At 41.3% G+C, this 16,718-nt stretch overlaps 1 protein-coding gene across 4 annotated transcripts in view; it reads right to left on the bottom strand.

The window, feature by feature from the left end:
• LOC149851316 (ELKS/Rab6-interacting/CAST family protein) overlaps window positions 1-16,718 on the bottom strand; it is a 35,271-nt gene that overhangs the window by 13,777 nt on the left and 4,776 nt on the right. For 2 of the 4 annotated variants that reach the window (XM_089999993.1, XM_090000008.1), the window contains 2 exons: window positions 6,479-6,652; window positions 6,275-6,394 (listed from right to left, as the gene is read on the bottom strand). In XM_089999993.1, coding sequence (XP_089856119.1) covers window positions 6,275-6,394; window positions 6,479-6,652 — 294 coding nt within the window. The remainder of the gene's footprint in view (window positions 1-6,274; window positions 6,395-6,478; window positions 6,653-16,718) is intronic. The other 2 variants (XM_090000001.1, XM_090000017.1) reach the window with 1 other exon arrangement.

Here is a 16,718-nt window from a genome sequence, read left to right as displayed (position 1 = left end):
CCCTGTTCATGAGGTCCATGAAGGTTGCAAGAGCGTTAGTGAGTTCGAAAGGCATGACCGTAAATTCGTAATGCCCGTATCTAGTCCGAAAGGCCGTCTTGGAAATATCATCTCCCTTAATTCTGAGTTGATGGTACCCAGATCTAAGGTCGATCTTTGAAAAGATCTTGGATCTTCGCAATTGGTTGAACAGATCATCGATGCATGGCAACATGATATTATTCTTTGTTGTTGTCTGGTTGAGCATCTGATAGTCGATGCACAACCGCAATGATCCGTCATTTTTCACGAACAAGACACCAACTCCCCAGGGCGAGACGCCGAGGTGAATGAATCCCTATTCCATCAACTTCTGCAACAGATTCTTGAGCTCTTTGAGCTCTATTGGCGCCATCTGATATGAAGCCTTTGAAATTGGCGCAGAAACTGACAGCAACTCAATGCTGAACTGCATCTCACGAGGCGGAGAAAGACCTGGTAGCTCCTCTGGGAAGACGTCTGAAAAATCTCGAACCACCTCCAAGTCTCTGATCGGGACTCGCATCGGCTCAGATGGGATGACATTGACCAAGAAGGCACTACATCTCTTCCTCAGGTAATTATGCACCTTTAGCGACGAAATCAACTTGCTCACCCGAACGGGTTTCACGATCTTGAATTTCACATTGGGCATTTCTGGTGGAGATAAGACAATCTTGCTATCTTGGCATGATACTTGTGCAGTCAATCCATGCCTAGGATGACGTCAAATTCCATCATATCGAGCAGGATAGCACAAGCCGATAAATGTCGATCTGCCAAGACTACGTCCAACTATGGTATGTAGGCTGCACAAATCGTGTTTTTCCCAATCGTGTTTTTCCCGATCGGGTTATACACTTCAAGGGTATTATGTAAGGATTTTACAGGTATGCGCAAAAACTCGGCAAAATTTACCGAAATAAAAGAGTGTGTGGCACTATAAACAAAAAGCACAAAGGTTGTTTGGTTAGCGACAAAAAGGTACCTTGCACTAGGTCGCCCTTGGTCAACTGCCCGACCGTGGCGGTGTAGACACATCCCGACGCCTTCTTCTGACCACTCAACTGCGGTTGCGGCGACTGATGCTGCTGCTGCGATGGCCGAGGGAGCAGAGGTGCTTTGTTGTTCTGCCTGAGGTCATCAGCCGCCTTTTTGCGACATTCGCGGAGGTAGTGGCCTATCTTGCCACAATATAGGCATTCGCCTGTCTCGAGTGAGCACACCTGCCCAATGTGAGATCGTCAGCATCTGGGATATACATTGTCAGTCTGTTGCCTGGCTGGAGGGTTTCCCTGAGGCCACTGACGCTTCGAAAGAGGAAACGGTTTCTTTCCTCCTTCGATCTTTATAAGAAATAATGATTGTTTGCTTGGACCGTTGAATGGTGTTTTCGGCTCACCACCCGCAGCGGGTGGCTTCCTGCTTTGAGTACTCTTAGAGTGCTCTCAGGCTTCACTCAGGAAGGTGGCGGCAACAACTGCCACAGAGAAGGTCGAGGGCATACTAGTTAGGACCCGATACATGAGCCCCTCCTTCAGCCCTCGAATAAACTTTCCTACCCGCTCGCGATCATCCGCGAACAGGTTGGGGCAGTAGGGTTCTAAACTCTGAAATTTGGTGATGTAATCCGTCAAACTCGAATTGCCCTGGTTGAGCTCCAAGAACTCCACCTTCTTCTTCTCCCTCGCATGAGTAGGAAAGTAGTTCTCCAAGAAAGCTTTTCTGAACGCTTCCTAAGGAATTGGTGAAATTCCCAAAAACAGGACACCCCAGGCCATGTCCCACCAGATGCAGGCATTGTCCTTCACCCTGAAGGTCCTGTATAACGTCTTCTTGTCGTCGGGGACTGACAAGACCTCAAACACTCGTTTCACCTCCTTCACCCAGTTCTTGGCCATATCTGGGTCGGGCTTACCGACGAAGGTCGAGGGGTCAAGCTTCAAAAATTTCTCATACGTCACTGCGGTATGCTGGCTCGGTTCAGGAAAGGGCGCTTGATCCCTTTGGGAACGAACTGGTCACGCATAGCCTCTGCTAAGGTATTTAGGGAATCTATCACGAATCTCCGTTGTTCTAACCATTCATTAGCAGAATCTTCGTTCAAGTTCCTTACCATCCTTGAAGTAAACAAGGGATACCAAAGATCAGAAATTTCAGAAAGCTCGAGATAGAAGCCAAAAGCATCTGTACTATTTATGCGTAACATGAGTAGTTTACAAAAACCCAGCAATGTTGGTACATAAACAGAACGTGTCAAGTTACTTAGCTTAAGAATGCAAAATACAGTTACAAAGCAAAAAAAATTGTATACTCACGGCACGATGCGGATGCTCAATGGTCAGGAATCCTTACTTCCCTTAGCTCCGATACCAACTTGTAACGCCCCAAAATTTCAAACTTGCGAATTTTTCAGAAAACAGGCAAGAGACTAGAAGAAAATATCTTTCCTTTCAGAGTTTGTTTATGTAATCAGCGGAAGATAATTCTTTTGTTGAATTTAGAAAGGCAAACTGACAACTTTGGGCACGTTAGCTAAAAGAATCAAAACTCACTACACATGTTACTAGCAAAACACTTGGAAAAACCACTTTCATTTAAAGAAGTTTTCAAATAGTACAAAATTCGGATATCCAAAGGAAAATCTGTGACAAAACCCACAAACGTCCAAGACGCGAGCTAAGAGCAAGAAAAGGAAATCTTGAAGTCATCTTGTCATCGCACAATCGCCCGTGATGTACCTAAACATCACTTGTACCCATAGAATAGGTTAGTTTCACGAAAAACTAGTAGGTACACAAGAGAGACTACAGGAAACTAAATTAAGAGTATTTAATTAAGCATGCTAAGTAGTTTAAAGCAGATCAGCAGTTAAACAGGTAAGCAGTTCAAAGGAGGTAAGCAGTTCAAAGCAAATAAGCATTGCAACTGTCAAACACAACATGACGATAAATTTGATCGTAAGTTATGAACTACCACGCAACTAGCAAGTCTCATGACCCATCAACCAATGTGAGCAGACTTTATGTTTCGATATTACTGACTTATGGGTACGCACAGACAAATCGTAGAAACAACTGAGACTAGTTCGGGCGTCTGTTATTCTATATATTTTCAATAACCCGAATAGCTAGTTGAGTCCGTTCCTAAGGAGACGACTTTAGTCTAGAGAGGATTCCCCAAAGGCAGGTACTTGGCAACGGATGCATCAAACTTCTGCAAAAGTCCATGAGATCTACCACCTAGGATAATGTCTGGTAGTCCCTTCCCCTAACTCCAATGACTGGGGAGGCCGGATCATTGCCTGTGGGGTGGTTATTAACAACCTGTTCATTGGAGTGTGTACCGCTCTGTCCTCTCCCTTGAGAGACTACAAGAAGTGAATGAGTGTGTCAGGGGTAAATTAACTGATGACTCATTCTATATGCTCTGGTCTTTTGACCAAATAAGCATCTTACCTGTGAAGGCGATCACATTTTTATGTATTTACAGCATTGTGCATTTAGCACTATTCGAGGTCGCACGACTGTCTCATCCAATCATCGCAATACTCGCGTGTAGTGCACGACTAGAAGTACTCTAGTATGAAAGGGGTATAGTTCATCAATAGGAGTCTCAACAAAAGTGTTTCACAAATATGTAATGTTTCTCAAACTTTACTTTTGACATTATTTATCTTTTGAAATAGCCAACAGCTTGTGCCAACATTTGGCATGCGATTTTCTAGAATCTCATCCGCTATCGTGGTATCTACATGCCTCGCATGACTCGATACTGGCCTCGATGAACGGGATACGGGTTTCTCAACAAAACCCACGCTAAGAAGTTTGCTCAAGCCCCAATTCAGGGTTACCCGAGATATGTCGAATAGACGAATAGAACCAGCCAATCACATCTTTCCAAATACTTCGATTTGGGCAATCTTTGATGTTTTTGCGTTGCTCCCTAAATTCTCAAGTCTACTTTGCAGGACTGCTGACTCAAAAAGCCAGGATCTGCTAGGAATCCCTCTCCTTAGACGATGTATCGTTAAGCCCCTGACTCAACTCTATTCGTAAGAGGGAGAGCGGTAAATGCCCCTTGCATCCTCCACGACAATGCCTTTATAGCATATGCAATAAGCGAAAACTTGAGCATCATCTGCAATGGCAAGGCAATAACGAAACATTTGCAAAAGCAAGAGTCTGGACAGAAAGCGCGACAGCAAAGTAAAGACATGACAGAAAGTAAAGGACAAGGATCGCAAAACCCCGTCCTTGAGTTAAATGTGTACTCGTATAAATATATATATACATATATATTTATTTAATTTTCTTTTTTAGTTAATTGAACTCAATTTAATTGTTCAAGTCCTCCGTGCAATCTTTCCCTACCTCGAGGAGTTGCGAGCTTGCTGGCGTCTGCTGGTGTAAGCGATTGATGGCTCGGGATGCGGGGGCACAAACGAGATCCATCTTACGAGTGGCAAAAGAGAGACGTCAACATGCTATCTCAATCAGAAAGGTAGAGAGGACAGGGGCATTGCCGCTGTCCTGACATAAAAGAAGCAGAGGCAGGGGCAGCGTGCCACCGACGAACCTTCTTTACGTGCAAGAAACAGGGGCAGCGAGCCCCTACTGACTCGCTGTCAACAAGAACAGGGAGGCAGGGTGTTGCACCCCTACATATAGATTGTTCAGACAGAGGCAGGGGTTGCACCCCTGCCTGACGAAGGCAAGGAGAGAGGCAGGGGCTTCGCCCTTGCCTATCAGAAAGTACACAGGCAGGGAGCTTCGCTCTTACCTACCGAAAACTGGCGATGGCAGGGGCGATGCCCCTGCCTTAAAGAAGACGGTGTAGGGAGGGGGCTCAGTCCCTCCCTTGCCCAAACCAAGGGAGGAAAGGGGTCTTGGCCCCTCCCCAGCGAAACAGAGAAGCAGGGAGGGAGCCGACCCCTTCCCTGGGCAATAAACAAGCAGGGAGGGGCTCAACCCCTCCCACTATGTAGCTCGAAGGCAGGGAGGGCTCGAGCCTCTCCCCGAAATAAACAGAGGCAGGGAGGGTCGAACCCTCCCCTGCACAATCAAAAAGGAGATAGGGAGGGCTCGACCCTCCCTGTGAAAAAGAAGAGACAGGGAGGGGTCACGACCCTCCCTAAAGAAAACAAAAGGGCAGGCAGGGGCACCAAAACCCCCTGCCAAGACCCTTCTCACGGGCGATAGGGGTTTTACCCCTACCGACTTGTCGGCAAAGTGGCAGGGGCTAATGCCCCTGCCGAACGGCCATTCCCTGCCGTCAAAGGGAGCAGGGAGGAGGCTGGGCCCCTCCCCTGCTAAAGGTGGTGCATAGAGGGGGTTTGACCCCTCCCTTGGCTGCTGGGAGCACAGGGAGGGCTGAGCCCCTCCCCTGCCAGAAGGAGACGCACGGAGGGGGCTTGACCCCTCCCCTGCCTACAGAGGGCATCGGAAGGGGGCTCGGCCCCTCCCTCGCTAAAAGGTGTCGCAGGGAGGTGGCTCTGCCCCTCCCCTACAATTTAGGGTAGCAGGGAGGCGACTCAGCCTCCTTCCTTGCGCAACAGAGAGGTGAGGGAGAGAAAACAGGAGAAGGAGAGGAGGAGGAGGTGCGTACCTGGAGGTCGCCGACGTCGCTGTCGACGTTGGCAGACGAGCGAGAGAGAAACAGAGGGGAAAGAGGCGGTGGTGAGGTTGCCGGCGCGAGGTCTCTGACGAGCAGACACGAGAGGGGGTCGGGAGGAGAGAGAGAGAGAGAACGGAAGAGCAGAGGGGAAGGAGGTTTCGAGAAACCTCCCCCCTTTGCCTCGCTGCCTTTAATAGGCAGAGAGAGGCGGTGGCCTCGGGTCGGGTCCGGATCCGAATCCAAGTTTTTTTTTCGGGTTTTACATGAAAGATTGCAGAATTATATCAAAATAGGTAGAAAATGCAGCAACAGTAAGTCCAAAATTTGAAACTCTCTGATTTTTCAGAAGCACTCTTGTCTAGACCTCACCTGTACTTCAATTTTTATAAATCAAAGTATAACATGATACAATATTGGAAATGATAGGCATATAAAGAACATAAATTACCTTCAAATTATAACAGGAGCTCAGAAACCACCAAATAAATATAATAGTCGTCACAGTTTCCATCTATTTAAGAGCTAAAATGATGAAACCTCTAAAGGTAGAATATGCACCAGTACATGTATTAAGAAGAGTAAACCGAACGTTCTGCAGAATGCAAATAGTTACTAGCTATGATAAGATCGAACTTTCTACCTTATCAATTATGGAGAGAAATTTCACTCTTTCCTCAGACAGATGCAACAACCGTGACTGTAGTTCCCGTGTTTCCGTTCCCAAAATAGATTTCTCTCCATAAACTTCTCCAGCATGCTGCTATTAAGGAAAGGAAAATCTCAGCACTTCTGTTTATTGCTATTATCAAGAATCCTCACAAATTAAGAAGAATTATTACACAACCATGTCATTTTCTTCCTTCGCATTTGCCAACATTGTTTTGAGGTCTTCAACCTTATGGAGAGCGTCAGCCCCCGCAAGGATTGCTTCCTCTTTGGCAGATTCTGCTTCCTTCTCATGTATCTCTACCTCTTTCATCAAATGAGTGACTAATGTGATTGCTTTGGATAACATGGCCTGCATCAGCATGGAACCGATTCAAAATTCCCAATTAAGAAAATAATCCAGATGGGATATCAGTATCAAGTGAAATGAAATACACAACCAAAAAACACTTGAGTGCATAAGCTATGAATCCTAAAATTACATCTTCATCTATTTTTATTAAGATATTTAACTTTGGAGAAAAGAACATGAAGAAATAGCAATACAAAGGAGAATAAGCTGCAGCAATGGTTGCTATTAGTGCAAGAAAAGGAACACATTTTTATGATTACATGTTCCCAGATTAACCTTCAGTCAAATAATTACCTTTAAAGGAAAAAAATACTTATCATTCCCCTGAAAGTTAGGGTCAAAAACATAAATATCATGCCAAGCAAAAACCTCATCAGAGATTAGGTTGCAGTCAAATACATTGAAAGAAATGATTGGTTAAATAGGAGTATGAACTGGTTAAAACCAAGCAGTCCCGATTGCCTAAGATGTTCCAAAACATACTTCTATGGATGAATGACCTCACTGATCTTCTTACTTCAACTTCCAAGAAGTATCAACTTCCCAATTGAATTTACTATGCATCATTATGCATGACAATCATATCATTGGTGCATGATGCACATAATTAACACAATTCACCAACAATGTAAGACTAACTGAATTATGTGGGTAGCCAAACTTCAACATGGCCTCATTGAGTTTTGGAATTAAGTAATGGGACTGTATTAGCTACTGAAGTGCTTTCTCGAGTTTTGGAAGGACAAAAACCTGTGAGCTAGAAGAGAGAAAGAGATGTCTTATATTCAACTCAGCCATGAATGGAATTGTGTACACAAAATTCAGCCTCATGCATACTTTATGACTATCAACCTTGTTCTACATCTTTGAATTTCCCAAACGCTTCAGATAGACATTTATTTTATTACAGTTATGCCTACCTTGGGCTGGAGATGCAGGAGCTGCTGATTCAGGAAAAAGTAAAACGATGCTAAATAAAAACCATGCTGGGCCAAGCCAAACTATGAAAAGAATATAAATCCCAAAGCCATGCCCGAGTTGTTATTAACTGCCCAAACCTCAATTTTTGGGCCCAAATCCAGCCCCATCAGCACAGTTGTCCGAAGCACATTAGGACAATTGGCCTGATTTCCACAATAGTTTAAATCATAATTGCAAAAGGTGAGGAGTAAGTCATTTAGCCTTGGGAAGTTTTTGGGAAGTAATTTCTCCTTGGAAAAACAAGCAACTAATCTATGAAAGACTATCCCAACAAAGCCTAGGTTCAGTTTTAATAACCACTGTTCAAACTTTACTTCTTGTACCCAGTTCCATCATTATTGATATTTCTTTGCAGAAATCCCTTCTAGAGACTAAAGCTCAAAAACAATGCTACTTTCTGAATAAGGATCTTAGACAGCCTCCCCAGTATAAAAACTGCACAAGCAGTGAAAGAGCAATATGTAGGAGACAGAATAATGGGAAACAATTAATGAGCAGTACTAAAATACTTGCCTTTTACAAACTGCATTTCTTGAGGATTGAACATAATGATGTCAGAGGAATCTCATGTATTTATGACCTATCCAAACTCACTTCAACCAGTCTGATATCCACCCCCCTTATTGTATGACAAGTTTGAAATGAAATGGGGATCTTCGAAACACGAGCTTTGATTAACAAGAGCAAGTGTCAAGAATGACACTAAAGCATAACCCTTAAAAAGGGTATAACTGGAAACAAAATAAAAATAAAAATGTATTCTTTATTGATATGAAAAACCAATTGCTTAAGAAGCATTGAAGTGAAATACAAGAGGGGCTGCACCCCTTTATATACACAGCTGAAAGAGGACTCAATAGAGCTGTTGGGCACAGTCCAACAGCTCTATTTAGAGCTGTTGGAATGTGTCAGTCCAACAGCTCTATTGCTAGTCAAGTCTGGACAGGACTTGACTAGCAACAGTCATTCTAGTTCAAACTGAACTAGATGACATAAAGACAAAAAATAAAAATAAAGGAAAAAAAATACAGAAAAGAAAGAAATTAAAAATGTATTTATATATATATATATAATAATATAATATTATTATATATACATATATGTACAGTTTTACATTTTAACACTCCCCCTCAAACTTACAGTACAATGAGCGAAAGTTTGTCTAAGAGAAAGTGAAATCGGGGAGCAGCGAGAGGCTTTGTAAAGAGGTCTGCTAACTGATATTCTGAAGTGACATATGGCAGATCAATTATCCCGTGTAGATATTCCTCTCTGACGTAGTGACAATCCATTTCGATGTGTTTGGTGCGTTCGTGGAATGTTCTGTTACTGGCAATGTAGATCGCACTTTTGTTGTCACAACACATTTGTGAAGCCTTTGTTGCTTCAACTCCCATGTCAGCAAGCAGTCGTCGGAGCCAAACTACTTTCATGGTCGTGGTTGCCATGGCTCTGTATTCAGCTTCGGTGGATGAGAGAGATACCTTCTGATGCTTTTTACACCTCCACGAGATTAATGATTCCCCTAAAAAGACACAAAAGCCAGTGGTTGAGTGTTTGTTATTGGGATCACCGCCCCAATCAGCATCAGTATATGCAATTAAATCAAGAGAAGAGGAGGAAGATAAGAAAAGTCCTCGTGAAAGAGAGGACTTGATGTATCTGATAATACGCATGACTGCTCCCATATGAACAGAAGTAGGAGCATGTTGAAATTGACTTGCTGTATGAACAGCATGTGCTATATCTGGTCTGGTAATGGATAGATAGGAAAGTGCCCCGACAAGCTGTCTGTAAGGAGTAGGGTCTGCAAGAAGTTCTCCATCATCAATCTTCATTTTAACATTAACAACTTCTGGAGTGTCAACTTTCTTATCATCAGTAATACCAGACCGGAAAACAATATCAAAAGCAAATTTAGTCTGAGATAATAAATATCCTCTAGGAGAATAAGCAACTTCAATGCCTAAAAAATATCTCAACAAGCCCAAATCAGTCATTTCAAAATGAGATTTAAGAAGTGTTTTGATTGTTTCAACTCCCTGTTTATCACTTCCGGTGATGATCATATCATCCACATAGAGAAGAAGCACAATGATCCCTGCATCAGAACTATTAATAAACAAAGTAGTGTCAGTTAAACAGAATTGAAAACCAATATCAATCATAACACGACTAAACCTATCATACCAAGCTTTTGGTGCTTGTTTAAGTCCATAAAGAGCTTTTTCTAAGCGAAGGACTTTACCCTTAGGAATACTTAGACCAGGAGGGGGTTCCATATATACTTCTTCAACTAGCTTTCCATTTAAAAAAGCATTTTTGACATCCATTTGAAAAATAGACCATTTTTTGATAGAAGCTAAGGCAATTAAGGTTCGGACAGTAGTCATACGAGCCACCGGAGCAAAGGTTTCTTCATAATCAATCCCATATTCTTGGGCATAACCTTTGGCTACTAAACGGGCTTTATATCTTTCAAGAGTACCATCACTCTTGGTTTTAATTTTATAAACCCATCGACATCCTATAGTTTTCTTCCCTGGAGGAAGATCTTGAATATTCCATGTAGAAGCCTTTTCAAGTGCATCTAATTCAACTTTCATGGCTTCTATCCATTTGATATCATTTTTTGCTTGAAAATATGTGGATGGTTCTTCATATGAGTGAATTAATGCAATAACTGCCCTATATGTGGGTGAGAAAGACTCGTATGATACAAACTTTTCTGGAGGCCTCGAGATCCGGGATGATTGTCTAGTTGGAATGTTAGAATATTTCTCAAGTGCACATGGAGTATTAGACTCTTGTCGCCTGGAATATTGAATACTAGTATCTCTATGAACTTCTTCATTTTCAACATTAAGATCAATAATTCTTGGATCATCATCAAAGTTACAATCAAGGTCATATTCATCAGATGTTGATGTTAGATCTAGCAAAAAGGAGTACTCAGTGACGTCTTTTAATTTTCTAAAATCAAAGAAGCTCTCCTTTTCAAGAAAGGAAACATTTCTAGACACATATAGTTTATTATTTTTGAAGTCAAAACATCTATAACCTTTCTGGTTTTCAGCATATCCTAAAAAGGCACAGGGAATCGCACGAGGGGAAAGTTTATCATTTTTGTCAGTAAATATGAAACATTTGCACCCAAATATTCTTAATCTAGAGTAGTCTGGAGAAATGTTCATAAGTTTTTCAATGGGAGTGATATTTTGTAACGAAGAAGATGGCATCCTATTAATGAGATAGGTGACAGTTAAGGCAGCTTCTGCCCAAAAGTCTTTAGGGACTTGATTTGCTATTAATAAAGTTCTAGTGGTTTCTATAATATGGCGATGTTTTCGTTCTGCCAGTCCATTTTGTTGAGGTGTATAAGGACAAGATCTTTGATGTGTGATGCCATGCAATTTAAGATAATTTTGAAAATCTGTGGATAAAAACTCTCCCCCTGAATCTGTGCGAAAAATAGTAATATCATTTTGAAATTTGTTTTTAACCATATTATGAAAAGTTTGAAAGTATGAAAATACTTCAGACTTATGTTTGAGAAAGTACATCCACGTATGTCGGGAGAAATCATCGACAAAAATAACATAGTAAACAAATCCTCCTTTAGAAATTACTGGTGCAGGACCCCAAACATCCGAGTGTATTAATTCAAGTGGTCTTGAAGAGAAAAAGGTTCTGTTCTGAAATGGTAATCTTTTCATTTTGCCGAGAATACAATCTTTACAATCAAATGATTCAGAGTTACAAAATTTTCCTAGATTTGGAAAATGTTGGATTTTGGCTATATGTGGGTGACCAAGTCTCTTATGCCACAGTTCCAACTCTATTTTTTGAATATTATAACAAAAAGCTTTCTTCGGCATTTCCAAAAAATCCATGTAATAGAGTTCTCCTTCTCTATGGCCTTCCCCAATCAGCTTGCCTGACTGGCGATCCTGTACCCAACAACCATGAGAAGAAAAAGAAATATTACACCCATAATCAGAAATTTGAGATACAGATAAAAGATTTAAATTTAATTTGGGAACATGTCTAATTTCTGGAATAAAAAAATTTTTTGTTTTATAAATTTTTTCAAAATCTCTTATTCCTTCTATTTCAAGAGAAGTCCCATCAGCAGTAAAGACCTTTGACACACTTGTTTTATTTTTAACACATTTGGATAGACTTTGATTATTTGGGGTCATATGAAAAGATGCACCAGAGTCAAGAAGCCAAGAAATTTTACCTAAATCAGAAAAAGATGAGGCTGCTGCGCCGGTTGAAGCTTCAGATGAGGAAGAGGCACCTTTGATGAGAGGCTGAAGGATCTCCATTAGTTGGGCCAGGGAAACTGGTGCATCCTGATCTTTAGGCTCCGATCCAGCAATTGCAGCTCTTTTTTCTCTCAGCTCCTTAAGTTTGGGACATTGTGGCCTGTAGTGTCCCGGTTCATGACAGTGATGACAAATAACTTTCTTCTTATCATAGTCACCATTTTGTCGGTTAAAGTGAGGAGGCCTATATGATCGAACATGATTCCCTGGTCTAGACACGGCTAAAACGGAATCATCTTCAATTTTTAAAGAACCTTTTCGGAGACGATTTTCTTCCATTGTTAACTCTTCAATAGTTTCAACAATAGAAGGAATTTTTCCCCGGTGAAGTAGGGCCGATTTAGTGGTTTCAAATTCCGGCCTTAATCCAGTGATAAACTGGTAAAAATGTTCAACATCGAGTTGTTTCTGACGAAGCTCGATGTCTTCGGCACAATGCCACTTTGGTTCTAAAAGGGAAAGTTCTTCCCAAAGTTCGGACAACCCATTGTAATATTCACGAATAGTTTTGTCTCCTTGTGTCATCATTCGAACTTTTTCTTGGAGGTTGCACACGTGTGCAATATCTTTAAGGGAATACATATTCTTAAGGTATTCCCATGCCTTATCGGCATGATCAAATTTGGCAAGACTTGAGCATTTTTTAATGTCAACGCTATTGATAAGCCATGACATTATCTTCGCATGAGATATTCTCCATTCTTTCCATTTCTTCTCATATGAGGCAATAACCTTGATTTTCTCTTCTTCCGATAGAGGGACGTCTTTATCTCCCTCCTTTTTAGTAAGAGATAGCTTAGGTTCCGAATCGGAACCATCCACAATCCCCCATAAGCCTTTTCCCCATATATGGTGCTTCATGATTGAAGCCCATGTTACATAGTTCGTATCGCTTAGTTTCATAGGCATGATGGTGACTTTATCATTGTCATCCATCGATTACAAGGAGAGAAAGAATAGGGATAGAAGAGAAACAAGAAGGAAAATGAGAAAGAAAGAAAAAACAAACAATACAACAAGATGTGAAATCTTCTCCAATGAAGTGATAAAACACTTCTCTTCAAGTGGCGAACACTTTTGCAAACGGGCACGGAAACCGAGGCAGCTTTTCCTCAAGATTTAGTACTTCCGCGGCTCTGATACCATGAAATGAAATGGGGATCTTCGAAACACGAGCTTTGATTAACAAGAGCAAGTGTCAAGAATGACACTAAAGCATAACCCTTAAAAAGGGTATAACTGGAAACAAAATAAAAATAAAAATGTATTCTTTATTGATATGAAAAACCAATTGCTTAAGAAGCATTGAAGTGAAATACAAGAGGGGCTGCACCCCTTTATATACACAGCTGAAAGAGGACTCAATAGAGCTGTTGGGCACAGTCCAACAGCTCTATTTAGAGCTGTTGGAATGTGTCAGTCCAACAGCTCTATTGCTAGTCAAGTCTGGACAGGACTTGACTAGCAACAGTCATTCTAGTTCAAACTGAACTAGATGACATAAAGACAAAAAATAAAAATAAAGGAAAAAAAATACAGAAAAGAAAGAAATTAAAAATGTATTTATATATATATATATAATAATATAATATTATTATATATACATATATGTACAGTTTTACATTTTAACAAAGTTTTCATAGATGGAAAGATATCAACTTAAAAAGGTTATGCTCCAAATGGAACATAACACTAATAAACACCCAGATACATTAAAAAAAATTGATCATCATCAACTAAAAAAGAAGAAAGGTCATTTTTATGTTTCAATGTGTTTTTTCAAATAATTTCCTAAAATGTTCTAATATTACAATTTCAAATCACTGTCTGTGGAGCTGATGCTATGTTTGATGCGCGAAACTAAAAGCCATCCAACAAAGTTGAGAACTAATGTTTCTGGTGAGTTGTCACATACGCTATAAGAAAAGAATAAAGGGCATTCCAAGGTATTAGTTATGTTTGCCCATTTTTTTTTCAATCTGGATACCATGGATTCGAATAGAACTTATATTTCAAACCATCTGCTTTCATTCCAAGAGCCAAAAATGCCTGAAATTTCAAGTGTCTTGGATCAACACAAGAATCATCATTTCTTAACTACCAAGTATTAAAATCTATGTCACATGGGTGCGGGTGCGGGTGCGGGTGCGGGGATTCGGCACTTTCAAAAAACCTGGGTGCGGGGGTACGGCAAAAATATATATATATATATATATATATATATATATATATATATATATATATATATATATATATATATATATATATATATATATATACATACATATATATACATACATACATGTGGTTCTTCAATTTGAACAACCTAAGTAGAACTCGGACCTTCTTAGAAAATTATTCCAGCAACGAGGGTGGGTGTTGGAATCCATGAGTATAAACCAAGGGATTTTCTTTTCCAAATTTATACGTGAACAGCTTAATCACTCACATATATCCAATTGCAACTAGTTTTACCAACAGCACGAGTTCTAGTACACCATGGTCTTACCATTTTAGTATATAGTTATTTACACCATATCCATGTAAAATTGCAGAAGTAGAGCTGGAATATGAAATGCAGCAACTAACAAACTGAAAAGAATGCACATATACAGGCAGCAGTTTGTCACATTTTCTACCCACATTTTTTGGTTTTGGTCATTTCTCTAAATGCAAACAGGGTAATCATCACCACATTAGAATACCTAATCGGCTAATCCTCAATAAGGAGACCATTCCCTTACTAAAAAGATTCTGACTGCCACAAATTAGAATTTACCAAGTTATCCAGGTAAATGTTACATTCGTCTATATTTGTATAGGACTGAATCGTAAAAAATTGCGAGTTGGCTTTCCACAGAAAAGGTTCAAGAATTGATACATTGCATGCTGCCATCATATTTCTCATTTTTGGTAACATTTTAAGCATGCTGTTACTAATGATCAATTGCTTGAGTGATACAAAACTTATCTTTTGCTTATTGTCATGTTTTAGCTTTTTTACCGCTCTATTTTTATTCTATTATCCATTCTTTTGTTATTTCCTAAAATAATTAGACTTTTTACAGTTTTGTCTCCTCTTTCATTATATGTAAAACCCGGTTAAAAAAAGTTCGGATCCGGGCCACTCAAGCAATTGATCATTAGCCGCCGACGTTGGAACCCTCGTCGCATCGGTGACCACGTGCACCGTCTCTCGCCGGTGAAACCTTCCCCCTTTTTCGGTCACCTCTCAGGTAACCCTTAACCATCTCTCTCTCTCTCAATCTCCCGCTCTTTGTGTCCTCACTCAGAGGACGGGGAGGGGCGCAGCCCCTCCCCTTGCGTTTTGATCAGGAGGGATGTTGTCCCCCTCCCCGCTCCTTGTTTCCTCTCTCAGAGGATGGGGAGGGGGAGTGTTGTTTTCCCCCCTCCTCGTTTTCTTCATCTCCTTTTTCTTTTCTTCTTTTCTCCCTCTGATTGCGGCAGAGGGGAGGGCGCCTTTGCCCTCCCCCTCTCTCGCTCTAGGTTGGGTTCGTAGTAGAGGGGCTTGGCCCCTCCCTGCACACTCAGTTCGCAGAAGAACCTTTTGAGGAATTTTTTTTTTGAAGTCCGAGAATTAGACTAAAATGACTCTGGGTGCGTTTTGACCGCACCCGGTGCCGCACCCGCATCGAGTCGCGTTGACGCAGGTGTGGCACCGTGTTAGCCGAATCCCTGTGACATAGATTAAATTATTACCGTAGGCACGTAGAGGTTGTAGATGCGTGTTCAACTAATATATCTTAAGCTATGTCACACGGACTCGGCTAGGGAGGCGCCGCACCCGAGTCGACACGCCCCGACATGGGTGCGGACACGAGTGCGGCTTCGGACACGGGTACGGCTTTGGACACGGCCCGAACTCGGTCAACGCCGATTCGGACTCGGTCAACAAGTCGAGGCCGAGTCCGTCCTTTTTAGACTCGGTCAACGTTGACTGAGTCCAAAAATTATCCATTTTAGGGTAAAAAAAAAAAAATTTATATTTTTTTAAAAAATATATATATAGCATGAGTCTCAAACATAAGCCCCAGAAAAAAAAAATCCGGGGGGCGCTGCCCCCCTGGACCCCCGCCCGCTGACCGCGCAGCAGGACCCGCGTCGGGGGGAGCCCCTAGACCCCCCTTTCTGTAAGGGCAAGAGTACAATTTGCAAAGTTTATAAAAACACTCATGTTGGTGCCAAACTTTAGAGGACAATATCCACATATATGCACATAGGATATATTATTATATATATATTTTTTAAAATATATATATACACATATATATAGCCGAGTTCCCGTGTCCAAAATTTTTAAAATTGCGCCGCACCCGTGTCGCACCAGCACCCGCACCCATGTGACATAGGTCTTAAGCTATGTCACATAGGTGTGGGTGCGGGTGCGGATGCGGCACTTTAAAAAAACTTGGGTGCGGGGAGGATATATATGATTTTTAACAGTTTTAAGTTGACACTACGTGTATTTGTGTGCATTTATGTATTTATATATAATATAGATAAAAATAGACTTGATTAGGGTTAACTGAATCTACTTTTGGATAGAAATGGACTTCCGTGTAGTTGACTTTACCTAACACAAAGGAAGCAGTGTCCAAGTGTCGCACCCGCCGGGGTGCGGGTGCGACGCGGGTGTGGTGCCCTGTTAGAAGAGTCCGTGTGACATAGGTCTTAAGGATATCAATGGATAGGGGTTTAATTTTTAACCAGCCCAACATGATTCTGACCATACA

The sequence above is a fragment of the Nuphar pumila genome, chromosome 1 (assembly GCF_984573655.1).
Source record: "Nuphar pumila chromosome 1, dmNupPumi1.hap1.1, whole genome shotgun sequence".
NCBI lineage: Eukaryota > Viridiplantae > Streptophyta > Magnoliopsida > Nymphaeales > Nymphaeaceae > Nuphar > Nuphar pumila.
Note: the sequence above shows the minus strand (reverse complement) of the source record. Positions and strands in the feature narration are given on the sequence as shown.